This window comes from Salpingoeca rosetta (assembly GCF_000188695.1).
Source record: "Salpingoeca rosetta unplaced genomic scaffold supercont1.27, whole genome shotgun sequence".
Lineage (NCBI taxonomy): Eukaryota > Choanoflagellata > Craspedida > Salpingoecidae > Salpingoeca > Salpingoeca rosetta.
This window is the reverse complement of record NW_004754907.1, coordinates 557,854-578,531: the sequence shown is the minus strand read 5'-3', so window position 1 is coordinate 578,531 and position 20,678 is coordinate 557,854. Positions and strand designations below refer to the sequence as shown.

The 20,678-nt window shown below is 56.4% G+C and overlaps 6 protein-coding genes across 6 annotated transcripts; 3 read left to right on the top strand and 3 right to left on the bottom strand.

The window, feature by feature from the left end:
* The first annotated feature begins 23 nt into the window (after positions 1-23).
* Positions 24-3,405, top strand: PTSG_09023 (uncharacterized protein). Its single transcript, XM_004989766.1, has 9 exons — positions 24-225; positions 330-417; positions 567-876; positions 1,106-1,218; positions 1,549-1,667; positions 1,892-1,983; positions 2,262-2,374; positions 2,592-2,687; positions 2,865-3,405. Exons 1-9 carry the CDS (start codon positions 118-120, stop codon positions 2,978-2,980), a joined length of 1,155 nt encoding a protein of 384 aa, XP_004989823.1. The 5' UTR covers positions 24-117; the 3' UTR covers positions 2,981-3,405.
* A 162-nt stretch (positions 3,406-3,567) lies between these two features.
* Positions 3,568-6,928, bottom strand: PTSG_09022 (uncharacterized protein; the record flags this gene model as incomplete). The annotated part of the gene is made up of 11 exons (XM_004989765.1): positions 6,844-6,928; positions 6,583-6,697; positions 6,286-6,435; positions 6,073-6,152; positions 5,819-5,892; positions 5,607-5,657; positions 5,218-5,373; positions 4,831-4,891; positions 4,571-4,656; positions 4,254-4,314; positions 3,568-4,020 (listed from the first exon to the last, which is right to left on the bottom strand). Exons 1-11 carry the CDS (start codon positions 6,868-6,870, stop codon positions 3,568-3,570), a joined length of 1,314 nt encoding a protein of 437 aa, XP_004989822.1. The 5' UTR covers positions 6,871-6,928.
* Positions 6,929-6,968: 40 nt separating this feature from the next.
* PTSG_09021 (uncharacterized protein) lies at positions 6,969-10,305 on the bottom strand. The gene is made up of 9 exons (XM_004989764.1): positions 10,052-10,305; positions 9,859-9,928; positions 9,460-9,526; positions 9,096-9,242; positions 8,655-8,761; positions 8,252-8,404; positions 7,925-8,035; positions 7,507-7,746; positions 6,969-7,335 (listed from the first exon to the last, which is right to left on the bottom strand). The coding sequence occupies exons 1-9, from the start codon at positions 10,135-10,137 to the stop codon at positions 7,276-7,278; spliced, it is 1,041 nt and encodes a 346-aa protein (XP_004989821.1). The 5' UTR covers positions 10,138-10,305; the 3' UTR covers positions 6,969-7,275.
* On the top strand, positions 10,290-18,392 carry PTSG_09020 (O-linked N-acetylglucosamine transferase; the record flags this gene model as incomplete). Its single annotated transcript, XM_004989763.1, has 17 exons — positions 10,290-10,331; positions 10,480-10,562; positions 10,785-10,903; positions 11,118-11,336; positions 11,487-11,679; positions 11,857-11,966; positions 12,109-12,206; positions 12,363-12,810; positions 13,041-13,202; positions 13,434-13,885; positions 14,133-14,444; positions 14,620-15,420; positions 15,604-15,717; positions 15,937-16,113; positions 16,309-16,521; positions 16,709-16,759; positions 16,999-18,392. The coding sequence occupies 17 exons, from the start codon at positions 10,290-10,292 to the stop codon at positions 17,893-17,895; spliced, it is 4,491 nt and encodes a 1,496-aa protein (XP_004989820.1). The 3' UTR covers positions 17,896-18,392.
* A 26-nt stretch (positions 18,393-18,418) lies between these two features.
* PTSG_09019 (uncharacterized protein) lies at positions 18,419-19,207 on the bottom strand (the record flags this gene model as incomplete). The annotated part of the gene is made up of 3 exons (XM_004989762.1): positions 18,419-18,517; positions 18,711-18,867; positions 18,921-19,207. The coding sequence occupies 3 exons, from the start codon at positions 19,205-19,207 to the stop codon at positions 18,419-18,421; spliced, it is 543 nt and encodes a 180-aa protein (XP_004989819.1).
* A 163-nt stretch (positions 19,208-19,370) lies between these two features.
* Positions 19,371-20,100, top strand: PTSG_12825 (uncharacterized protein; the record flags this gene model as incomplete). The annotated part of the gene is made up of 2 exons (XM_004989761.1): positions 19,371-19,740; positions 19,995-20,100. Exons 1-2 carry the CDS (start codon positions 19,643-19,645, stop codon positions 20,098-20,100), a joined length of 204 nt encoding a protein of 67 aa, XP_004989818.1. The 5' UTR covers positions 19,371-19,642.
* Positions 20,101-20,678: the final 578 nt, after the last annotated feature.

Below are 20,678 nucleotides of genomic sequence, written 5' to 3'. Positions count from 1 at the left end.
GTCGCACTTGTCGCTTGTGCCATAAAACCCACACAGCGCAAGTCAGACACGTCACCCAGCAAGAACAGCGAGAGCCAAGCAAGCAAGCAAGCCAGGAAGGACAACAGACAGGGAACGATGATGAATGCTGCGAACAAGGCGTGCGGGTGCTTCTGCTTCACCCTCGTGTTCCACAATGGCACGGACGACGCAACAAACGCGGCCATGGATGCAGCCATCCCACAGGTGAACGAAGCTGTGCTGTACAATGTGCGGTGTGACGCGCGGGGTATGTTGAGGTGTGACGCCTAACATCTCATCGTTGTGTTGTTGTGGTGCACCTTGCGCAGTTGAAAGTGGACGCGGAGCTGGCGACTGCGGCCCTCGACCACGACGGTGACATCGAGTGGCTGGACTGGAAGATCGGGCAGCTCGATCGTAAGTTCCTTCCTGATTGGTGGTAACCCAGCTGCTTGCTCTCGCTTTGTCGGCTGTGAGGGAACTGGATCCGTTTTGAAATCAAACCCACGGATCGCCGCGCGACTAACCTGATCATATGTATTCGCGTTGCTCAACTCCACTGGCAGGGAACAAGCGCATGGTGTGCGTGTATGGGTCGCTGAAATTTGAGCAGGAGAGCGTGGCTGGGCACGAGCTGGAGACGGCGCTGGAAGAAGCGCTTGCTGCCACGCCAGCGCGCCTGCCCGATCTCCGTCTGCAAGAAGTGGAGGTGGAGATGGTGGCCACGTTGCCGGTCCGCGTGCCACTGGAGAGCGTGTGCATCAACGACATCACCCACACGGCTGCCGCCTCCAACGTCTCCGACCTGCAGTCCCAGATTTCGCGCCTCGGCATTGCCGTGCTCAAGGACGCCCTCTCCACAGCCGTGCTCCAGCAGTGAGTTGATGTGTGTGTGTGTGTGTGTGTGTGTGTGTGTGTGTGTGTGTGTGTGTGTGTGTGTGTGCGGGAGGGGGGAGGGGAGGGGCGAGATATGGACATGGGCGTGGTTTGTGTGTGTGTGTGTGTGTGTGTGTGTGTGTGTCCGCAGTCTGGAGCTTCAACAGGCTGTTTCATCGCATCTACAGCATTCACACTCGCGTATGCACACGATCTTCCTGCTATGTAGGGCAAAGGAGGAGGCCGACAAGGCAATCGAGCGGGCTGACAAGGCGCTGAAGGCGCGTGGCATCGACATTGGACACGAGGACTTCCGCTTCAAGGAAATCTCTTCCCGCCAAAGTGAGAGAAGCGACGTGGAACAGAAGAGAAGGGACAGGGACAGGGGAACGAGTGTATTGCGAGTTGGTGTGTGAGCTGTGTAAGCAGCTGTGTGTGCTGTGTGTGTGTGTTGTGTGCTGTGTGTGTGCTGTGTGAGCAGTTGTTGCACACGGGCAGCACCGTCACGACTTTGGCCATCGGGTGAAGTTGGGAGGTACCTGCAATTGCCCACGATATCGTGCCTTGTCTCCTCACACATCACCACCGCCACGTTCCCTTCGTCATGCTGTACATATGTGTTTGTCTGTGTGTCTGTGTCTGTGTGTGTGTTGTTTTGTTCCCCTCCTGCAGAGCAGCGGTTTGATCTTCTGTTGGATATGGACGAGTGCGTTGGCGTGAATGCGTTGGGTACACTGGGTCCCTGGCGACAGCTCGTTGAGGCCATACTGGGGAAAGACGTCGTGTTCCAGGTGATGGCAGCAGCTGATGATGCGATGTGCTGATGGCGAAATGGCGGTGCTCAACCTGGTGATGGTGGTACTGGTGCTGGTGCTTCTGGTGGTGCTGGTATGCTGGTGGAACGCACACACTGGTAGCTTGACGTCCTTCACTCACCCACAAGACTGTGCTGCCATCCTTAACACATCCTTATTCACCATCACCCTCCCCCCCCCCATGGTACAACCTGCGTCAGACCTCTGTTGTGTATTCGCGGCCCGGCGCTGAGGAACAGACGTGGCATGCGGACGGCCCACACGTTGGCAGGACGGCCGACTGGACAGGCTGGTGAGTCGCCCGTGGTTGTGCTGTGGTTGAGTCTGTAGTCGTGTTGTGGTTGGTAGTTGTCATTGTATTGGTGTGGTTGGTAGTTGTCATTGTATTGGTGTGGTTGGTTGATGGTTGCGTGTGGTGTTTGGGGACGGTGATGGTGGTCGTCATCGTGGCTGTGGTGGTGTAACCTGGGCAAGCGCTGCCGTGGCGTTGGAGTCGTGTGTGGAGCTCGTCACAACCTCACTGTCACACACACACACACACACACACACCGCCCTTGCCTTCTGTTACAGCGGGCACGAGGCGCCGTACGCGCTGTGTGTGTTTGTACCGCTGGTGCAGTTCTCTCCAGAGCTCGGCTTTACGCAATTCTGGCCCGGATCACACAAGTACGACGGCCTCCTTGGTAGGTAGACATGTGTGTGTGTGTGTGTGTGTCTTCTTTCTGCGTGTGTGCTATGTATGCAGCACAAGTTCTGCGCCAGTAGCACAAGTCACAGTCAACTCCGCTCACCAAACCAACGGCATCCAACCAACACTTCACACTCACTGATGCTCACACACACAACACATCACACACGCCTTCCTACCATAACCACCACCACCACCACCACCACCACCAGGGTTTGGCCCCGTGTGTCCGCTGATTGAGTGTGCAGTGGACGGGCTGGTTGACCTCGGCGCTGCACTCGTCTACGACTACAGACTCATCCACAGAGGTGTGTGTGTGTGTGTGCGTGTGTGTGTGTGTGTGTGTGTGTGTGTGCGTGTGTGCTGAAATGGCTACAAGCTATCGCCAGTGCATAAGCAAGGAACTTGACCCTGCCTCACATATCCCCCCCCTTCACCAACGCTAACACCCACACCAACATCCAACACCTCACGCTACCACGCAGGCATGCCCAACACCTCTGAGAGCAGCGAGCGGCCCATGCTGCAGTTTCTGTATCACCGCCCCACGTACAAGGAGGCGCGAAACTACGGCACACAGTCCCTCTTTGCAGCTGCATAGTACTGCCTCGATAAAGAGGGATGAGTGGTGTGCTTTGTGTGTGTGTGTGTGTGTTTCGTGTGTGTGTGTGTGTGTGTGTGTGTGTGTGTGTGTGTGTGTGTGTGTGTTTCATGTGTTTCATGTGTGTTTCGTGTGTGTGTGTGTGTGTGTGTTCGTGAGTTTCGTGTGTGTGTGTGTGTGTGACTGAGTGGATGAGTGTGTGTGTTATATGTGTGTATACGTGGATTTGCTTCCAAAACTCGCGTTTCCACACTTTGCCTGAATCTGTCAACTTCATCACCAACGTGTTGCCATTGCCATGCGTCCTGTAGAGTTCGTTTATTACTGTGTAGTCGTGTCGCTTGAGGGGCAGCACGCTGCCTGCAGCTTTGTTGCCAACACCGTTACCCGTCATCAACAACGACCGTAAATGCACACAAGGGAGACTGCGATGCACAAACAAGTCCTAACCTAGACAACTGAGCGGAAAGAAGGAGAAGAGGAGAACAAGGGACAAGATGGAAGAAAGATGCAATGCACTGACACACACACACACATGCACACACACACATGCACATGCACACACACACACGCATGTACACATGCCATCAGAGCGGCTGTATTGGCTCGCCAGGCGCGTGCTTAAGGTGTGCTGTAGGATATGCTGAGCAGATACAGATGTCTGGTCGATCCACCTCCATCGACATGCCAACGCCAACACCACCGTCACCCCAGCTCACTGACGAGGACGGTGCTGACGATGACGATAGTGAAGATGACGGTGGTGGCAGGAGCAGCGGTGCTTCGTTCTTGTATCTGTTGCCGGCTGTTCTTCTGATTGCACTCCGAGTTGCCATCCCAGTGCCGGCACCAACACCAACAGCGGCGGTGCTGCTCGCGTCAACGTACCCATCGCCACCACCACCGTCGTCGTCGTCGTCGTTGTCGTTGCCGTGAAGGGTAAGTTCGATATGGCTTCTTGGGTCGGGGCTGTAGTCATCATCAACATCGTCATCATGATTTGGTGTCGGTGCAATCACCTCCACAGCGCGAGGCACGAACTGCAGAGGGCGGCACATTGGTGATGAGGTGATGGGGGGGGGATTGATGTTGGAGTGAGATGGGAGATGGAGAGGAAGAGTGGGCGGGTGTGTGTGTGTGTGTGTGTGTGTGTGTGTGTGTGTGTGTGTGTGTGTGTGTGTGTGTGTGTGTGTGTGTGTGTGTGTGTGTGTGTAAAAGTGTGTCAGTGTGTAAGTATGTAAGTGTGCGATTATCAGTGTGGGAGCCATCGCACCTCCTCTGATTCCGTATCATCGAGCTGCGTCGCCGCTAATTCGCTGCCGTCCACCGTCCAGCTGCAGACCAAGAAATGACGCTCAAAGAGGGGGGGTGTGTCGTGTTACATGCTGAGTGTGGCGTGTGGGTACAAGGAGGTTGGAGCCACGGAAGTCTGCTCACACACACACAGAGTACACACACACACACACACACACACACACACACACACACACACACACACACACACACACACACACACACACACACACACACACACACACACACACACACACACACACACACACACACACACACGTGCAAGCACGCCTGTACCTGAGTTCGGTGAAAGCGGTGCCAATTGTGTGGGGGTCCGCCGGGAGCTCGTGGTGCGAACACGAAGCAAGCCCGTTCATCGTCGCCTACACATCGAAGGGGGGGGGGCAAAGGCACGACATGAGGTTCGGGGGAGGAGAGCATGAGGAAGGGAGGAAGGGGGGAGAGAGGTGGCGTGAGTCTGACATGACGCAGTACATTGTGAGCACTCCCATCAACTTCAATCATCCATCACTTCCACCATCAGTTCCACAGGCGACCTTGACGCAGAGGGCGCGGTCGTGGGAGAGCAGAAGAATCTTCATCTTGTATTGCCGTAACCTGAAGATGGTAACAAAGAACGGGCAGGTGGCGTTACGATGGTGGTAGCAGAAGCGATTGTGATGCAAACGTGACAGCTTTCACAGGCACACATGCACAGAGACAGACAGACAGACAGACAGACAGATACACACACACACACATACATACATACATACAGACAGACAGACAGACAGACAGACAGAGAGACACACATACATACATACATACATACATACATACATCCATACATACATACATACATACATACATACATACATACATACATACATACATACATACAACAATACACAACACAACATGGCGTGCATCTCCACTGCGCCCACCGTGCAAGCAGCATGTACTGGAGGGCGAGTGCAAAGTGGAGGATTCTGTCGTCGTTCTGCTTCACAACGGGAAGAACCGGTGACCGTATGTGCACGTCCGCCATACGCTGCCCGATGATGTGATGCGGGTGCCGCTGGAACATGTTCTGGATCCACCTGTACGTGGATATGTGTGTGCGCGTGTGTATGTGTGTGTGTGTGCGTGTGTGTGTGTGTGTGCGTGTGTGTGCGCGCGCTTTCGTGAGCAGGTGGACACGTGCCGTGAGGTGTTCGCAGCATCGCCAGCTATGCACACACACACACACACACACACACACACACACACACACACACACACACACACACACACACACACACACACACACACACACACACACACACACACGAACCTGATGGCTCGGCGAGCGAGCTGGGAGATTGGGACTTCGCGGCCGGTTTCACTGGAGGAGCAAAGGCGGTTGTGGGAGGCGGCGTGCATGTGGTGTTCACTGTCGAGACACAGGCAACCACGGACAGACCGACAGACATAGATAGACCAGACACAGACACAGACACACAAGGCCCACGTGCAACCACAACACTCAACGCTCAACGCACTCACTCCTGGCACATGCGATGGGCGTCCTTCAAGGAGTCGAGTTCCTCCACCACCGTCAATGGCAGTGCCAGTACAACCTGCACAGGGGTTGGGGGAGTGCATTTGGAAGGGGGTGTGGTGTGAGGCGGTGAGGTCATAAGATGGTCGCTTGCGCCACACACACACACACACACACACACACACACACACACACACACACGCACACACACACACACATGCACACACACATGCACATATACACACACACACAAACGCACCAGGAAGGGAAGGTCGTTGGATGCGGTGAGGAACGTCTCAAGATAGCTGAGGCCAGTGAGGAATACATTCGTGTCAATCACTGCACGGTGGTGTTGTGTGGACCGTCGCACGCCAGTGAGAGGGGCGGACAGGTGAAGCAAAGCTCAGATGGACAGTTGGTCGTTGCACCTCGCACAACACAACGAGAACACCAAGGCCCAATATGAACGTACCCAAGCAGAGGCGAGGCCCATCCCATTCCTGCGCCTGCGGCTGCGGCTGCTCTTGTTGTGACGCTTGCTGCTGTGGTTGCCAACCTGTCTGCTCTGCCTGAAAGCCCTGCTGATGTACTTGTGCTGCTGGCACGTATCCTGGATGGAAGTCTGCAAGCATGACACGAGCACAGTGTGTTGTGAGCAGCCAGGCAAGCAAGTAAGCAAGCAGGCAATGCAAGCAGGAAGGAAGCACATGGCAGGCGAAGGTGCCTCATGTGATCAGCTCAACCGCCTGCAATCCCTTTGTCAACTCACATGCGGTGGACTCCTGAAGGCCAAGCGGTGACGACTGCAGGACGAGCGGATCCAGGGACGAGCGGTGGTGCGCCAGCGCCGATGCCACGTTGTCCGACAGCGCTGTCGAGTACACCTGTGGTGATGGCAAAGAGAGAGGGGGGTGAGAAGAGAGTGGGAGAGGAGACTTAGGGGCAAGGAAACGCAGCACTCTTGCTTTGCACCCTTGATTGCTTGCTCGACTGTTCGTCATATCGCACCAACGCGCCAACACAAACGCACCAGGTGTTCCTCGCCCTCCATCATCATCGTTGTTGTCCGTTGTTGTCCACATCAAAAGTCGATGTCAGCAGTGTGCTCATGGACGATGATGACTTTTATGGTGACCGCTGAGTGTCGTGCTTGTGTGTTGACTTGCTTGCTGTGTTTAATTGAATCGTTGAGGGCGGTTTGCCATGCCATCACGCCACCGTGTAAGCAGTCGAGTCCCACACTGCTACTCTCTCACACCCTCAAGAAATAGCCACCCATACGCCCCTCACCCGCTTCGGTTCATAATCACTCATCACCACTGCACCACCCACCAGCCCCCTCTTCCTCTCTTCCTTTCTTTCTCTCTTCCTCTCCGTAGCATCCTTCCTACCTCGCTGCACATCACTTCAACACTCCCTCATTCCCCTGATCCCCCACCCGCATCATCTCTGCTGCTCCCGCTCATGCCGAGTCGAGCGCGGCAGTGAGTTTCTTCCGCACGCCAGACGGCAGGCCAAGTTTCTTCAGTGGTGGAGAGGGCAGTGAAAGGTGGGTAGGTGGGAAGGTGGGGGGGGGTTGTGAGTGAGGGCGTGAGGACAGGAAAACGTGAGGATGAGAGGGTGTGAAAGGGTGCCGATATGAGGGTGCGAGATGAACACGTAACACACACACACACACACACACACACACAACCTTGAGGTCTGCTGCGCTGCACTGCTGCAGGTCCTCAAGCGACATGCCCTCGTCCTCAAACACGCGCGCAAACTCCTGCATATCCAGCGTTGCCAGGAACAGCCGCAACGCTTCGCCGTCGTCCTTGTCTGCGCCAAGCTGTGCCAGAAGCATGCCCGTATCGCTACGCCGGGACCGCACATCACCACCGCCATCTGTGGACTGCGAGTGCGCCGACGTCATAGACGTGCGAGACGCGCCCTGGTGGTGGTGGTGGTCGTCGTGAGTAAAGGGAAAAACAGGGGATGGGGGAGGAAGGGCGTGCACATGGGGGGTCAGGTGCTCACATGCACAAGTGTGAACGTACACCTACACATCCACCATCCACCATCCATCATACAAACACCATCACATGTCCACCATCCCAAGGTGTCCGTACCCTGTCGCGCATGCCAGTGCCGGTGCTGCCGTTGTCCGTTGAGGATGTGCGGCGGCGCTGGGGGCGGGCTGGCGATGAGGTTGAGGCGGGGGCGCCAGACATCCCCGCAAGCTGTTGGTGGTAGGGGTGGGGAGGGGGTGTAGTGTGTGTTTTTGGGGATGGTGCGTCGTAATGAGATGCAACACACAATCAAAGACATACACACACACGCATGCACACGCACACACACACACACACACACACATACGCACACACACATACGCACACACACACACACATACGCACACACACATATGCGCACACACACACAATCCACCACAACGACACCTGCGAGAATGATGTTGGGGCGGCCCCCTTCTCGACGGGTCCTGCCTCGGGTACATCACCGCCTTTGGACTTCTTTCTCTTCTTCGCTTTGAGCGTCTTCTTTGCCTGCTTGCGCGCCTCCTTCTCCAGCTCAGCCACCGTCTTCTTGGCCTCCTGTATGAGGGGGGATGTGGCGTATAATGGTCGGTGGACATTGCGGTAGATTTGGTAGTGTGCAGGGGTGTGCGTGTATGTGTGTTTTGATGTGCTGAACAACAAAGCATGTACATCACACACACGCACACTCACTCACACGCACACGCACACACACATGCACTCACACACACACATGCACGCACGCACACACGCACACCCACTCATTACTCACACACAACACACACACCACACATCCACCACACGGCACCTTGTGGCCCTTTGCGTATTCGCTGCGTGCGGCCTTTGCCTTCTCCTTTGCCTCTGCCAGCGCCTTCTCCATTCGCTGCATCACTTTGTCCGCCTTGTGGTCTTCCTCTGGGCACGTGGAGCAAGTGGTGGTGGTGTGGTGAGAGGGTGGTGTACAGGTGATTGGGGGGGGGGGTGTGGAGTAGTTTGGTGATGGGAATGGAATAAGAGTGAGGAGGGGGATGGGTGATGAATGGGGTTAGCTTGGGGTAGGAAGCTGGATGCAGGTCTTTAGGTCAGCAGTTGGCGCATGATAGAGAGCACACATGAAAAGCAGTACAGCACCAGCACAGCATGACCACAGCAATACCACACACAACGCAGCAGCCCAACAGCCCAACAAATACAACAAAGAGAGCAACAACACTGCACGTGCTAGAGATGTCAGCGCTCTGAGTCTCACCGGCCAGCTTGAGGAATTTCGCCACGAGCTCATGCCCCTCCTCCACAGCCACCTCACATGCTGTCTCGTTGTTGTTGTCGGTGATGGTTGCGTCTGCGCCTTGCTCCACCAGCAGCAGCGCTGTGTTCAGCTGCCCGTTGTATGCGGCTGCCAGTGGAACACGTGCGAGCACGTGTGTGTGTGTGTGTGTGCGTGTGTGTGCGTGCGTGTGTGTGTGTGTGTGTGTGTGTGTGTGTGCGTGTGTGTGTGTGTGTGTGCGTATGTGTGCAAGCCCACGTGTACGTGTCATGAAAAGTGTTGACAGGTTACAACGGCGCCGCGGTATAACAGCCCCCTTTCTCGCCCTTCACCCCCTCCTCCTGACCTGCGTGCAGTGCGGTCGCGCCATCGTAGTCATGCGCATCAATCTCTGCGCCTGCGCTCAGCAGAGCCTGACAAAGTTGAGGTGGTGTTGCGTCAGTAGCAAGCGTGGCATGAGGTGGCGCTGCGATTGGTTGCTCTGCAAAGACAGAGACAGAGCGCGCGCACGCGCAGACACACATACACATACACACATACACACACATACGCATACACACACATGCACACATACACACATATGCACATACATGCACACATACACACACATACACACACATACACACACATACACACACATACAAATACACATACACATACACATACATACACCTAACAACCCCTTTCGGCCCCAACAAAGCACACAAAGCACAACAAAACAACACACACGGCACAGTGCACTCACTTGGATGCATCCCGGGTGGCCATACCACGCTGCGTAGTGCAGCGGCCGCATGCCGTCACCGTCCACAACACTGCGAAAGCACAACACACAACAGCCATCGGTCAGGCAAAACGCGCTGCCACACAGTGGCACATCATCACCACAAACACAAACAACCACCGCCACCACCAACCAAGAATCACCGCCCACTCACTTTGCGTCTGCAGACTTCAACGCCTGTGACAAGGTCTTTGTGTCGCCTTCCTTGGCCAAGATGTGCAATGCAGAAGCGTCACCCATGGCTCTGCTCACGATGTCACGAACAAGCACAAGGAGAACAAGGTGGTGCTGCTGCTGGTGTGCTGGTGCTGTGTTGTGCTGTGTTGTTTGGTGTTGTGTTGTGCTTGTTTTGCTTCTTGCAGACAGCCGACACTGATTTTACCACATGTCCAATGTTTTACCAACACCGCCTCCTATTTTACCACCTCGTCCCGGTGTGGTAAAATTGGGTCAGTGGGCAGATCAGACACCCATTTTTCGATTGCCGAAAAGTTTGCGTCCACACGACAAAGTTTCGTAGAGAATCGCCCGGTTTTGCATGAGCAAGACGGAAAAAAAGAATAAATAATTTCGGCACATCAGGAGGCAGCGAGCGGCGCGGGGTTTTGTCAACCCAAACAACCCATCAAGACGCAGCAAAACCAGACGAAGGCGAAGGAAGGAAGGTGAAGGAAGAAACACACACACACAAACGAATGTCGTGTGTGTGTGTGTGAGATTGAGAGAGAGCGGCAACGTTGGTGACAGCTGAAGTTCGCACACACACAAACTCGGAAAGCGTGCAGACCCAGGCCGACCAACTTGCACGCCATTATCCACAGCACACGCTGCAGGTTGTTCCCCCCCCCTCCCACCCGTTACTGCGGACGACGGACTGTTTGGTTGAGAGCTGCAAGCACAACTGACGCCCCAACGTCTTCAAAGCCTTTGCAGGGTGTGCGCAACGACCTTGGTAACCTCCTCAAGTCACAGAACAGGAGAGCTGAGGCAAAAGCCTGCTACGAACGTAAGGCACATGCGTGTGTGTGTGTGTGTGTGTGTGTGTGTGTGTGTGTGTGTGTGTGTGTGTGTGTGTGTGTGTGTGTGTGTGTGTGTGCAGCGATCGTGGGCGTGTGCGTTGTATGTTGCTCTTTCGTCTGAGTTGCCAAACTACAGTCCCTCCCCGTCCCAACAACAAGCTCACTCCACCACCATCACCGCCATCACCGCCATCACCACAGGGGCGCTGCAGCAGGACCCTGCGCTGGCTGTCGGGTGGAACAACCTCGGCTGCGTTGTGCTGGACGATGGCAGCGTGCAGGAGGCCATCAACCACTTCTCCCGCGCCATCTACCACGATGAGCAGCTCGAGTGCGCATACTCGAACCTCGTCAACGTCATGGGCCCCGAGCTGGCTGCCGTCGCCCTCATCAACCTCGCAAACAGGATGCGCGATGAAGGTGTGCGTGCGCGCGTGTGTGCGTGTGTGTGTGTGTGTGTGTGTGTGTGTGATGGGATGCAGAGGTGCTGAAACGTGCAACCATGGTTGCTTCACGTCACCCGCTTCACACATGACCGCATCTGCTCACCACCACCACCACCACCACCAGGCCGGGTGTTCCAGGCGCTGCAGGTGTACCGGCGGTCGCTGGCTGTGCACACGACGGCGCACGGCCACGCTGGTCTGGCCACTGTCTTCCATCGCACGCAGCAGCTGCGGGAGGCCGCCTTCCACTATGCCGAGGCCATCAAGCTCAACCCGCGCTTTGCAGAGTGCCACACCAACCTCGGACACGTCTACAGGTGTGGTGGCATGTGTGCGTGTGTGCGTGTGTGTGTGTGTGTGATGATCGTGTGTTTAAGGTGTGGGTCACGGCGCCGTTCTTCATCCTTTTTTTTTTTTTGCCCTGTCCTCAACCCTCACACGTTCCTCACCAATCATTCCCCACCAACCCTCGTCCGCCCCCCCCCCTCATACAGAGAGCTAGGGGACCTGAACCACGCGCGCCAGGCGTTTCTGAGCGCCGTCGCCGTCAATCCAAACTCCGCCGACGACTACAACAACCTCGCATGCGTCTGCAAGGATCTTGGTAAGTCGCGAGTATATGCAAGACAATGTGTGTGTGTGCGTGTGCGTGTGTGTTTGTGTGCGTGTGTGTGTGTGTGTGCTGCAGGTCCGCCCCCAACTCATCACATTCAACCACCACCACCAATCATCTTCGCCACGTGCAGGCATCATTCACGAGGCAATTCGTTACTACAAGGCGTCGCTCAGCCTCAAATCCGACAACCCAACTGTCTTCTGCAACCTCGCCCACTCGCTCCAAATGGTAGGCATGTGCGTCTGTGTGTCTGCGTGTCTGTGTGTCTGCGTTTGCTTTACTTGAACTTCCCTTTCTCTCTCTTTCTCTTTCTTTTCACCTCACCACCACATCACCCTCCCTCTCCCCCCCCCACCGCCATCTCCTCCTTCAACTCCAATGCAGGTGTGCGACTGGGGCGACTATGAGCACCGCATGCGCCAGCTCGTGTCCTTAATCAACCAGCAAATCACCAGCAACCTCTTCCCCTCGGTGCACCCGCACCACTCGTTCCTGTACCCGCTGCCTAACACGCTTCGTCGCTCCATTGCGCAAGCGCACGCCGACGCCGCGAAACGAAACGTGGCCATGCTCCAGCGGCCCCCATACTCCTTCAAGGACTACGTGCCCCTGAAAGGGCGGCTGCGTGTGGGCTTTGTGTCGTCGGACTTTAAAGACCACCCCACGTCGCACCTCATGCAGAGCGTGCCCGGATACCACGACAAGTCGCTGGTGGAGGTGTTCTGCTACTCGCTCGCCCCCGATGACGGCAGCGTGTACCGGCGCAAGATTGAGCGTGAGGTGGAGCACTTTGTCGACCTCAGCGTCATCACAGACAACGGCCTCGCTGCAGGTGTGTGCGTGCGTGTGTGTGTGTGTGTGTGTGTGTGTGTGTGTGTGTGGGTGTGTGTGTGTGGGTGAATGTGCGTGCGGATGTGTAGAGATGAAACGTTTGCTTGCCTGCACTGTTGCCTGTGAACTCCCCCCCCCCCTTGTTATCCTCTAATTCACCCTAATCCCGTGTGTTCTGCCGTCACCACTTCCTCCATCGCCACATCATCTCAACTTCATCTCCATTACCAGATCGCATCTACGCTGACCGCATCCACATCCTGATCAACCTCAACGGGTACACAAAGGGCGCGCGCACGGAGATTTTCGCCCTCCGCCCCGCCCCCATCCAGGCCATGTGGCTCGGTTATCCAGGCACTTCCGGCAGCGATTTCATGGACTACATCATCACAGGTGCGAACTGTGTGTGTGTGTGACATTTGTGTTACGTTTGTGGTTCATGTGTGTGTGACACGTGTGCCACATGTGCGCCGCATGTGCGTTTGTCTGTGCCTGCCCCCTTCCCCCCCCCTTCTGCACGTTACCCTTCCCCACAGCCTCCGCCTCTATTCTGCCCTCTCTCCCCTTCCTCACTCTGCATGTCCACCACCACCACCTTGGTCTCTGTCGTCGTCGTCGACTCAGACGCGCTGACAACGCCGCCTGAGCAGTGGCAGGACGCGTACTCGGAGCACCTCGTGTACATGCCGCACACGTTCTTTGTCGGCGACCACGCCAACATGTTCCCGCTGCCGCCAAACCACGACGTGCGCGACCCTGATGAGGAACGCCGTATCACCTCTGCTGCCCTGCCGTACACGCAGGGGCTCTCCCAGGCAGACGCGCGCGCACACGCACAGCGCGTGAGCACCGCACTGCAGCAGCAGCAGCAACAACAACAGCAGCAACAGCAGCAACAGTTGGGTCATGTTGCGCAACCGCCCATTGATCAGTACCAGTCTGCGCAGACGGTGCATGGCAGCCACGTAGCTCACCAACAGCAGCAGCAGATGGGCGATACAGTTACTGCCCCCATTTATGCGTCCACACTGGCACAGGTCCTCGCATCGAATCCGTTCAACATTCCATACGTCGGGGTGAGTACATGCGTGCTTTGTGTGTGTGGGTGTGTGTGGGTGGGTGGGTCTGTGGGTCTGTGGGTCTGTGGGTCTGTGTGGGTGCGCGCGCGCGCGCGCGTGTGTGTGTGTGTGTGTGTGTGTGTGTGTGTGTGTGTGTGTGTGTGTGTGGTTCGCGCGTGACGCTCCCTTGCTCCTCAAGAGTTGACCCACTCACACGCTCACACGCTCACTCACCATCGTCACCATCGTCACCCTCCCACCAAAGACCAACTATGTCATCCCCGGGGCGGCGCATGCGTTCCCGAGCGCGTACATCCCGAGTCTCCAGTATGTGTTGCCGCAGGGGCAGGTGCCTGCGCACCCCGTCATGCCCGCGTCTGCGTCACAGGCCAGGCTAAACGCGTTTATCATGCCCATGCAACACCTGATTGGGCACATGCAACAGCAACAACAACACCATCAACAACAGTCTGTGCTACAATCCCTGCAACAAGCAGCACCACAGCACCCCGCGTACCTGCCCATGCAACAACAACAACAACAACAACAACAACAACAACAACAACAACCCGAACAGGTACGCGAATGATGGTGTTGCGTGTTATATGTGTGTATGTGCACGTTGTGTGGCGGTTTGGGCTGGCATTTGCGTCTGGTACTGACTCTCACACATGTTCTGCCGTATTTATATTCACATATCTGCCCCCCCCCACGACACACACCCACACACACCAATGCTTGGTTCCCTTCAGGCGGACCGCGATCTGACGCGGCTGCTGAACATGACACTGGACACAACCAAGGCGGCGGCGCAGGCGTCAGCAGCAGCAACAGCCGCGCAATCATCGGCAGAGCAAGCAGCCTCCACCTCCACCACCGCCCTCACATCATTATCAACATCTGCACCAGCATCGTCGACATCATCGTCGTCGGTTATGGCGCGTGGTGCGCGTTCATCGCGTGGTCGCCGTGCAATGGCGCCGACAGCGGCAGCGGCGGCGGCAGTGAAGAAGAGGGAATCGCCAACACGCGATGCGCTGGAGAGCATCGAGCGACCAGCCAACAAGAAGGCAGCATGCAGCCTCCAGAGCGACGACGATGATGGTGATGGCGATGGTAACTGTGGGGATGATGCGATTGTGCGGCGCGCTGCTGGTCTTGGCGTTGGTGTTGGCGCTGGTAAGGGCTCCACAAGTAACGGCGTGACTGGCAATGGTACTCGCTCCAGCACTGAGGGCGTGCGTGGCCAGATTGGCACTGGCACGAACACAGCCTCCACGGCAGCCCACACGCAACAACAACAACAACAACAACAACAACAACAACAACAACAACAACAACAACAACAACAACAACAACAACAACAACAGCTGCTGCTGCATCAGCAATATCATCAGCAGCATGCACCGCAACAGGCCGTCGTGTCACTTGAGGAGCAGCCGCACCACCCACGCTACGCTCACCCAATGCCCTCGCAGCCCTCGCACTCGCAAGCGGTCATGATGGGGTACGCCGCACCCGCGCCAGCCATCGTCCACATGAAGCCAATCCCGGTACGTAACAGGAGGGCGGGGAGTGATTTGGGTGAAGTAACGGAGAGTGTGTCAGCGAGACGTGTGTGGGGGGGGGCAGAGATACGCGCGCGCACACACACACACACACACACACACACAGGTACTTCGGACACTCATGCTCACGTCGCGTCACTCTGGGCCGTTCCATGTTCTGTGTGATAGAAAACGCCATCGCATGCGCCCCTCCCGCCACCGGATCAGCCGAATCAGCCGCCACTCACGCGAGCGTATTACGGTCTTCCCCAAGACAAGATCATCCTCTGTAACTTCAACCAGGTACGTGCATGTGTGTGTTGTGTGTTGTGGGTTGCGTGTGTGTGTGTGTGTGTGTGTGTGTGTGTGTGTGTGTGTGTGTGTGTGTGATCAACATTGCATCGCTCCCACCTGATCTCTCCTTCTCTCTCACGCTCATTGTCTCGCATTTCTGCCATCACCTCATCCCTTCAACACCTGCCTCACCACCCACAACCCGCCAACCCGTGCCGTGTGACACAGCTGTACAAGATCGACCCGATGACGTTCTCGCTGTGGCTGGACATTCTCAAGGCGACGACCAACACAGTGCTGTGGATTCTTCGCTTCCCGCCTGCTGGCGAACAGAACCTGCGCATGCACGTGCAAGCCGCTGGCCTCGACCAGTCACGCGTCATCTTCAGCCCCGTCGCCGGCAAGGTGGGTTGTGTGTGTGTGTGTGTGTTTGCTTTGTTTGGATTATGTTCTGTTGATGTCTTGCACTCGGAAACGTGTGCACATGTGTGTGTGTGTCACGTGTGTCACGTGCATCACGATCGCTTTGTTGCGCTGTCTGTCTGCATTTGTTCCCACCGCCTTTGACTCACTTTGCTGCATCCGCCCCTCTCACCTCAGGTTGAGCACGTGCGTCGCGGTGCGCTGGCGGACCTGTGCCTGGACACGCACGCGTGCAATGGCCACACAACGGGCATGGACATTCTGTGGGCCGGCACGCCCATGCTGACGCTGCCAGGTGACACGCTTGCATCACGCGTTGCGTCGTCGCTGGTCACCGCGCTCGGGTGCCCTGAACTGATTGCGTCATCCCGCCAAGACTACTTCAACAAGGTCTGTGCACGTGTGTGTGCGTGTGTGCGTGTGTCTGTGTGTCTGTGAGTGTGCTGAATGTTGGGGGCACTTTGTGTCGCTTCTTGAATCGTTTCCTTGATTGTGATCATCGTCATGACGGCGCGCACTACCCCTCACGGCTCCTCAAACCCCCCCCCTCCCCCAACTGCTACTGCTCTTACCGCAGGCCGTTGATTTGTGCCGAAACCCACGCAAGCTCCTCGACATGCAGCACAAGGTGGGAAGCACCAACCACTCGCCACGGCATGCTGCTCAACTGCGCTCGCAGTACTTCCACGCGTCCACGCACACACACACACACACACTGACACTGTCTCACCAACTCACTCACTCACTCTCTCTCACACTCACACACACTGACACTGTCTCACCAACTCACTCACTCACTCTCTCTCACACTCACACACACACACACACATCTCTCCTCTCCTCTCATCTCCCCTCGCGAACCACCAGGTCCGCCATGCGCGCACACGTGCGCCGCTGTTTGACACGCGGCTGCTGACGCGGCATTTGGAGCGGTCCTATTTCGCAATGTGGAACAACTACGAGAAGCAGGGCACGCCCACGCACCTGTGCATCGAGCCCGTGGCAGAGTGCACCGTCCCGTGCTCCAGCCGCCCGGACACGCGCGCCCCCACAGTGGCAACGCCGCTGACATACCCGTCGCTGACCAAGACGATTGTCGGTGTCCCGCAAACCACTTCCGCGCCGCAGCCACAGCACCACCACCATCTCCACCACCCACAGGCGGTCGTGCCATCAGCCGTGTCAGCCGTCCCGTCACTCCCGCCACCGCCACATGCACACGCGCACGCGCACGCGGGGATTGCAGCTGCACCGGCTGCCGCACACATGTCCATGATACCCATGCAGGCGCTGGTGCAATCGCAGCAACATCAGCAGCTTCAGCAACACCACCACCAACAGCAACAGCAGCAGCAACATCAGCAGCTTCAGCAACAGCAGCAACAACAACAGCAGCAGCAACAACAGATGATGGCGGCGGCCAACGCACAACAAGGCCACGTCACATTCCCCGCTGCCATGCACAGCCAACAGGCGCACCAGGCCCACATGCAGCACCAACAGATGCAAGCGCACCAACAGCAGCAGGCAGCCATGCACATGCAGGTGCCACAGCAGCAGCAATTAGGCACGCCGATGCAAGCACACCACCGCAGCCAACCGCAGCAGGTTCAGTACCACCAACTCGTTCAACCACAACAACAACAGCAGCAGCAGCAGCAGCAACACGCACACGCACACCAGCAACAACATGTGCAGCAACAGCCCTTGTCGATGCACTTTCCAGCCCTCTCAGCCATGGGCCACGTGAGCATGGGCAGATGATGGCGATGTGGACGGCTCAACTGTTGTGGTTGATGTGCGGTACATGTTTGCTTGTTTGTGTGCTTGCTTGCTGGCTTGTTTGCGTGCTTGCTTGCCGAAAAAACAGCCCTTCCTCCTCCCCCCCCCCCTTCCTTTGTTCTGTTCCACGTATCTGCTCTGGTTTCTTTTAATTGACTCTTTGCCTTTCGCCTTGACCGGTTCGTTTATTCTTCGCTCGTGCACGTCGTGTCACAACATCACGTCACTGCTGTCATCATCACCGCCTGTGTTTGGTTGTGTACATAACTGACGACCCCAACTCAGCTGATGAAACCATGCATTACCCAGCCCGCACGTGCCAGTTACTGTTGCCGTGTGTTATCGCGTCGTCTGTTCTCTCCCTCCTGCATCTTCCCCTCCTTCTGCTTCCATGTGCACCACCCTTCCGTTGCCTTTGGCGTCACTGCTCGTCGGCTGGAGGTACCGCCGTCGATGAATGAATGAACGAACGAACGAACGAACGAATGCGTGTGGCCTAGAGCGACTATGAAGACGAGGAGGCGGGCCGAGGTAGGCTTGGAAGGATGAAGTTGCCGTAGTACGAGGACACGTCGGTAAAGTGGCCGAGGCAAGTCGAGGCATGCTGCAAGAAAGCAAAGATGTGACAGGGAGAACGAGAAGCGGGAATGTTGATGTGTGATTGGAATGGCAGGGATGCAGATGTGTGAGTGGAAGTGCAAGGTTGGTCTCGCGGACAAACGTGCAATCAATCAGCAGGCATGCAACGGATGTGTACACTACAGGAACAACCATCAAAGGAGACGCAAGAAACGGACCGCAGCAGCTTGGCGTCTGAGGTCCTCCAGCCGCTTCTTCTTCTCGTGCTGTTCTACCAAGGCATGGTGTGCAGGTCGGCGCACTGCCGTCTCTGCCTGCGTTTGTAGTTGTGGCTGTGCTTGCGGTTGCGCCTGTGACTGCTGTTGTCTGGGCGGTCTGTCGGCGGTCATGGATAGAGGTGGTTGGTGTTGCTGAGATGGCGTCAAAACAGGCGGTCGGGTTGACAGCGGTGCCTGCGTCGCATGCGGTGCAACGTAATGTTGATGCTGGTGCTGATGCTGGTGCTGATAACGGTACGGCTGTGGCGGTATCGCGTCTTCTGACTCGGCACCGTGCGCCAGCGGTCGCTGCGGCCAGTCGCTGACGTGCCGTGGTTGTGGGTGCTGTTGGTGTGAAAATTGTGGAGCGCGTTGTGGCTGGTGTGGCGCGTGCTGTGGCTGGTGTGGCGCGTGCTGTGCATGTGGGAGTATCCCGCCTCGACCACGTCGGTGGCCATGTGCGTGGCCACGTCCACGGCCACGACCACGGAAACGGCGGCTGTGCCCACCACGACGTGCGTGGTGTTGGTGGGGATGGTGGTTCATCCGCTGCGTTTGTCGCGCTGTTGTTGCTGTTGGCGCTTGCCGGTTCGGTTGTAGAAAATTGGTGAATGTGGTGGCGATTTGTCCGTTTGTGGTGAAGGCGCGCAGCAGCACCGACGATATCGCTTGTTGTGCCAAGCCGCCTTCTTCTCGCTCTCCTCCCTACCCCCCGACGATCCCCTCCACTCCAGTCCCCCTCCTCTTCTCCTCTCCTTCTTTGTCCTCTCCTCTCCTTCTTTGTCCCCTCCTCTCCAGCTCTCCAGCTCCCTCCTCTCAAAGCCCGTTCTCTTCGAGGCTTTCCCCCTTTGCTGCGCACGAGCCCACGCACACTTAGACACTTCCACGCGATCATGAGTGAACAACAGCAGCAGAACCAGGAACAGATACCTGAATGGTGTGAAGGCCTGATCGAGGCAATCATGGACGGCTCCTGTGAAGGGACACTGACGTAAGTGTGCAGATTTGTGTGTGTATCTGTGTACTGTGTCTGTGTGTGCGTCTGTGTGTCTGTGTGTGTGTGTGTCTGTGTGTCTGTGTGTGTCTGTGTGTCTGTGTGTGTCTGTGTGTATCTGTGTCTGTGTCTGTGTGTCTGTGTGCGTGTTTGTGTCTGATCTCTGTGTGTGCGTCTGTGCTACTGTCAGTGAATGTGAGAATCGAGATCAACGTGATGCGTGTGGCCTCATGGATTGATGTTGTTGATAGGCTGGCAGGGGAATATTTAGACCCGATTTCAGTGTCTGCGCAGATGCTGGCCAGAATTCTTGAGGCGATTGCCTCCAGCAATGCTAGCATCGTGAAGCTCGTGTGAGTACAGTGAACAAGCAGTACCTCCACAGACATGAGAATTGTGCGTTGGGTTTGGAGCGAGCTACCTCCTCACAAACGATGCGCTGTTTGTCTCCTCACTGTTGACTGCTAAGTGTGGTGGAAGCACTCCTTCCATGGAAAGCCTTGCTTCCACTCGCATATTCGCTCGAGACGTGGACGTGCTTGTGCACACGCAGGTACGTGAATCGGGTGGTCCTGGGATCAAACTCTTAGGCCATTGCTGTCAACGTTATCGCGCTACTGTCCTGATGTGATTCACACGCACACCAACTGCACATTGCTGCGCTGCATAACATGTGACCATGCTGTGATATCCTTGTGAGAATGTAACACATGTGTATGAACTCAGCTGTGTTATTCACTGCATTTGCTTTGCCCATTTGCTTCCTGCTCCAGTGCAATGGCAACGCTCTTTGGGTGCAACCTTTCCAATGAGCGCATGCACACTGTAGTCAGTGGCCTGCAAAACCTGATGGGCCTGCGCACCCTCGAGTAGGAACTGCAGTGTGTGGAATGTCGACTTATTATTTGTGTTGCAGGCGGTGTTGCTCGAGGTTG

What these genes read in the sequence shown, in the direction of transcription:
- PTSG_09023 (XM_004989766.1), top strand. Translation starts at nt 118, where the DNA reads ATGATGAATGCTGCGAACAAGGCGTGCGGGTGCTTCTGCTTCACCCTC. An exon ending in TGGATGCAGCCATCCCACAG is followed by an intron (nt 226 to 329) that starts GTGAACGAAGCT and finishes CACCTTGCGCAG; the next exon opens with TTGAAAGTGGACGCGGAGCT. An exon ending in CTACAGACTCATCCACAGAG is followed by an intron (nt 2,688 to 2,864) that starts GTGTGTGTGTGT and finishes GCTACCACGCAG; the next exon opens with GCATGCCCAACACCTCTGAG.
- PTSG_09021 (XM_004989764.1), bottom strand. Translation starts at nt 10,137, where the DNA reads ATGGGTGACGCTTCTGCATTGCACATCTTGGCCAAGGAAGGCGACACA. An exon ending in CGCGACCGCACTGCACGCAG is followed by an intron (nt 9,243 to 9,459) that starts GTCAGGAGGAGG and finishes TTCCACTGGCAG; the next exon opens with CCGCATACAACGGGCAGCTG. An exon ending in GCACTGGCATGCGCGACAGG is followed by an intron (nt 7,747 to 7,924) that starts GTACGGACACCT and finishes CACCACCACCAG; the next exon opens with GGCGCGTCTCGCACGTCTAT.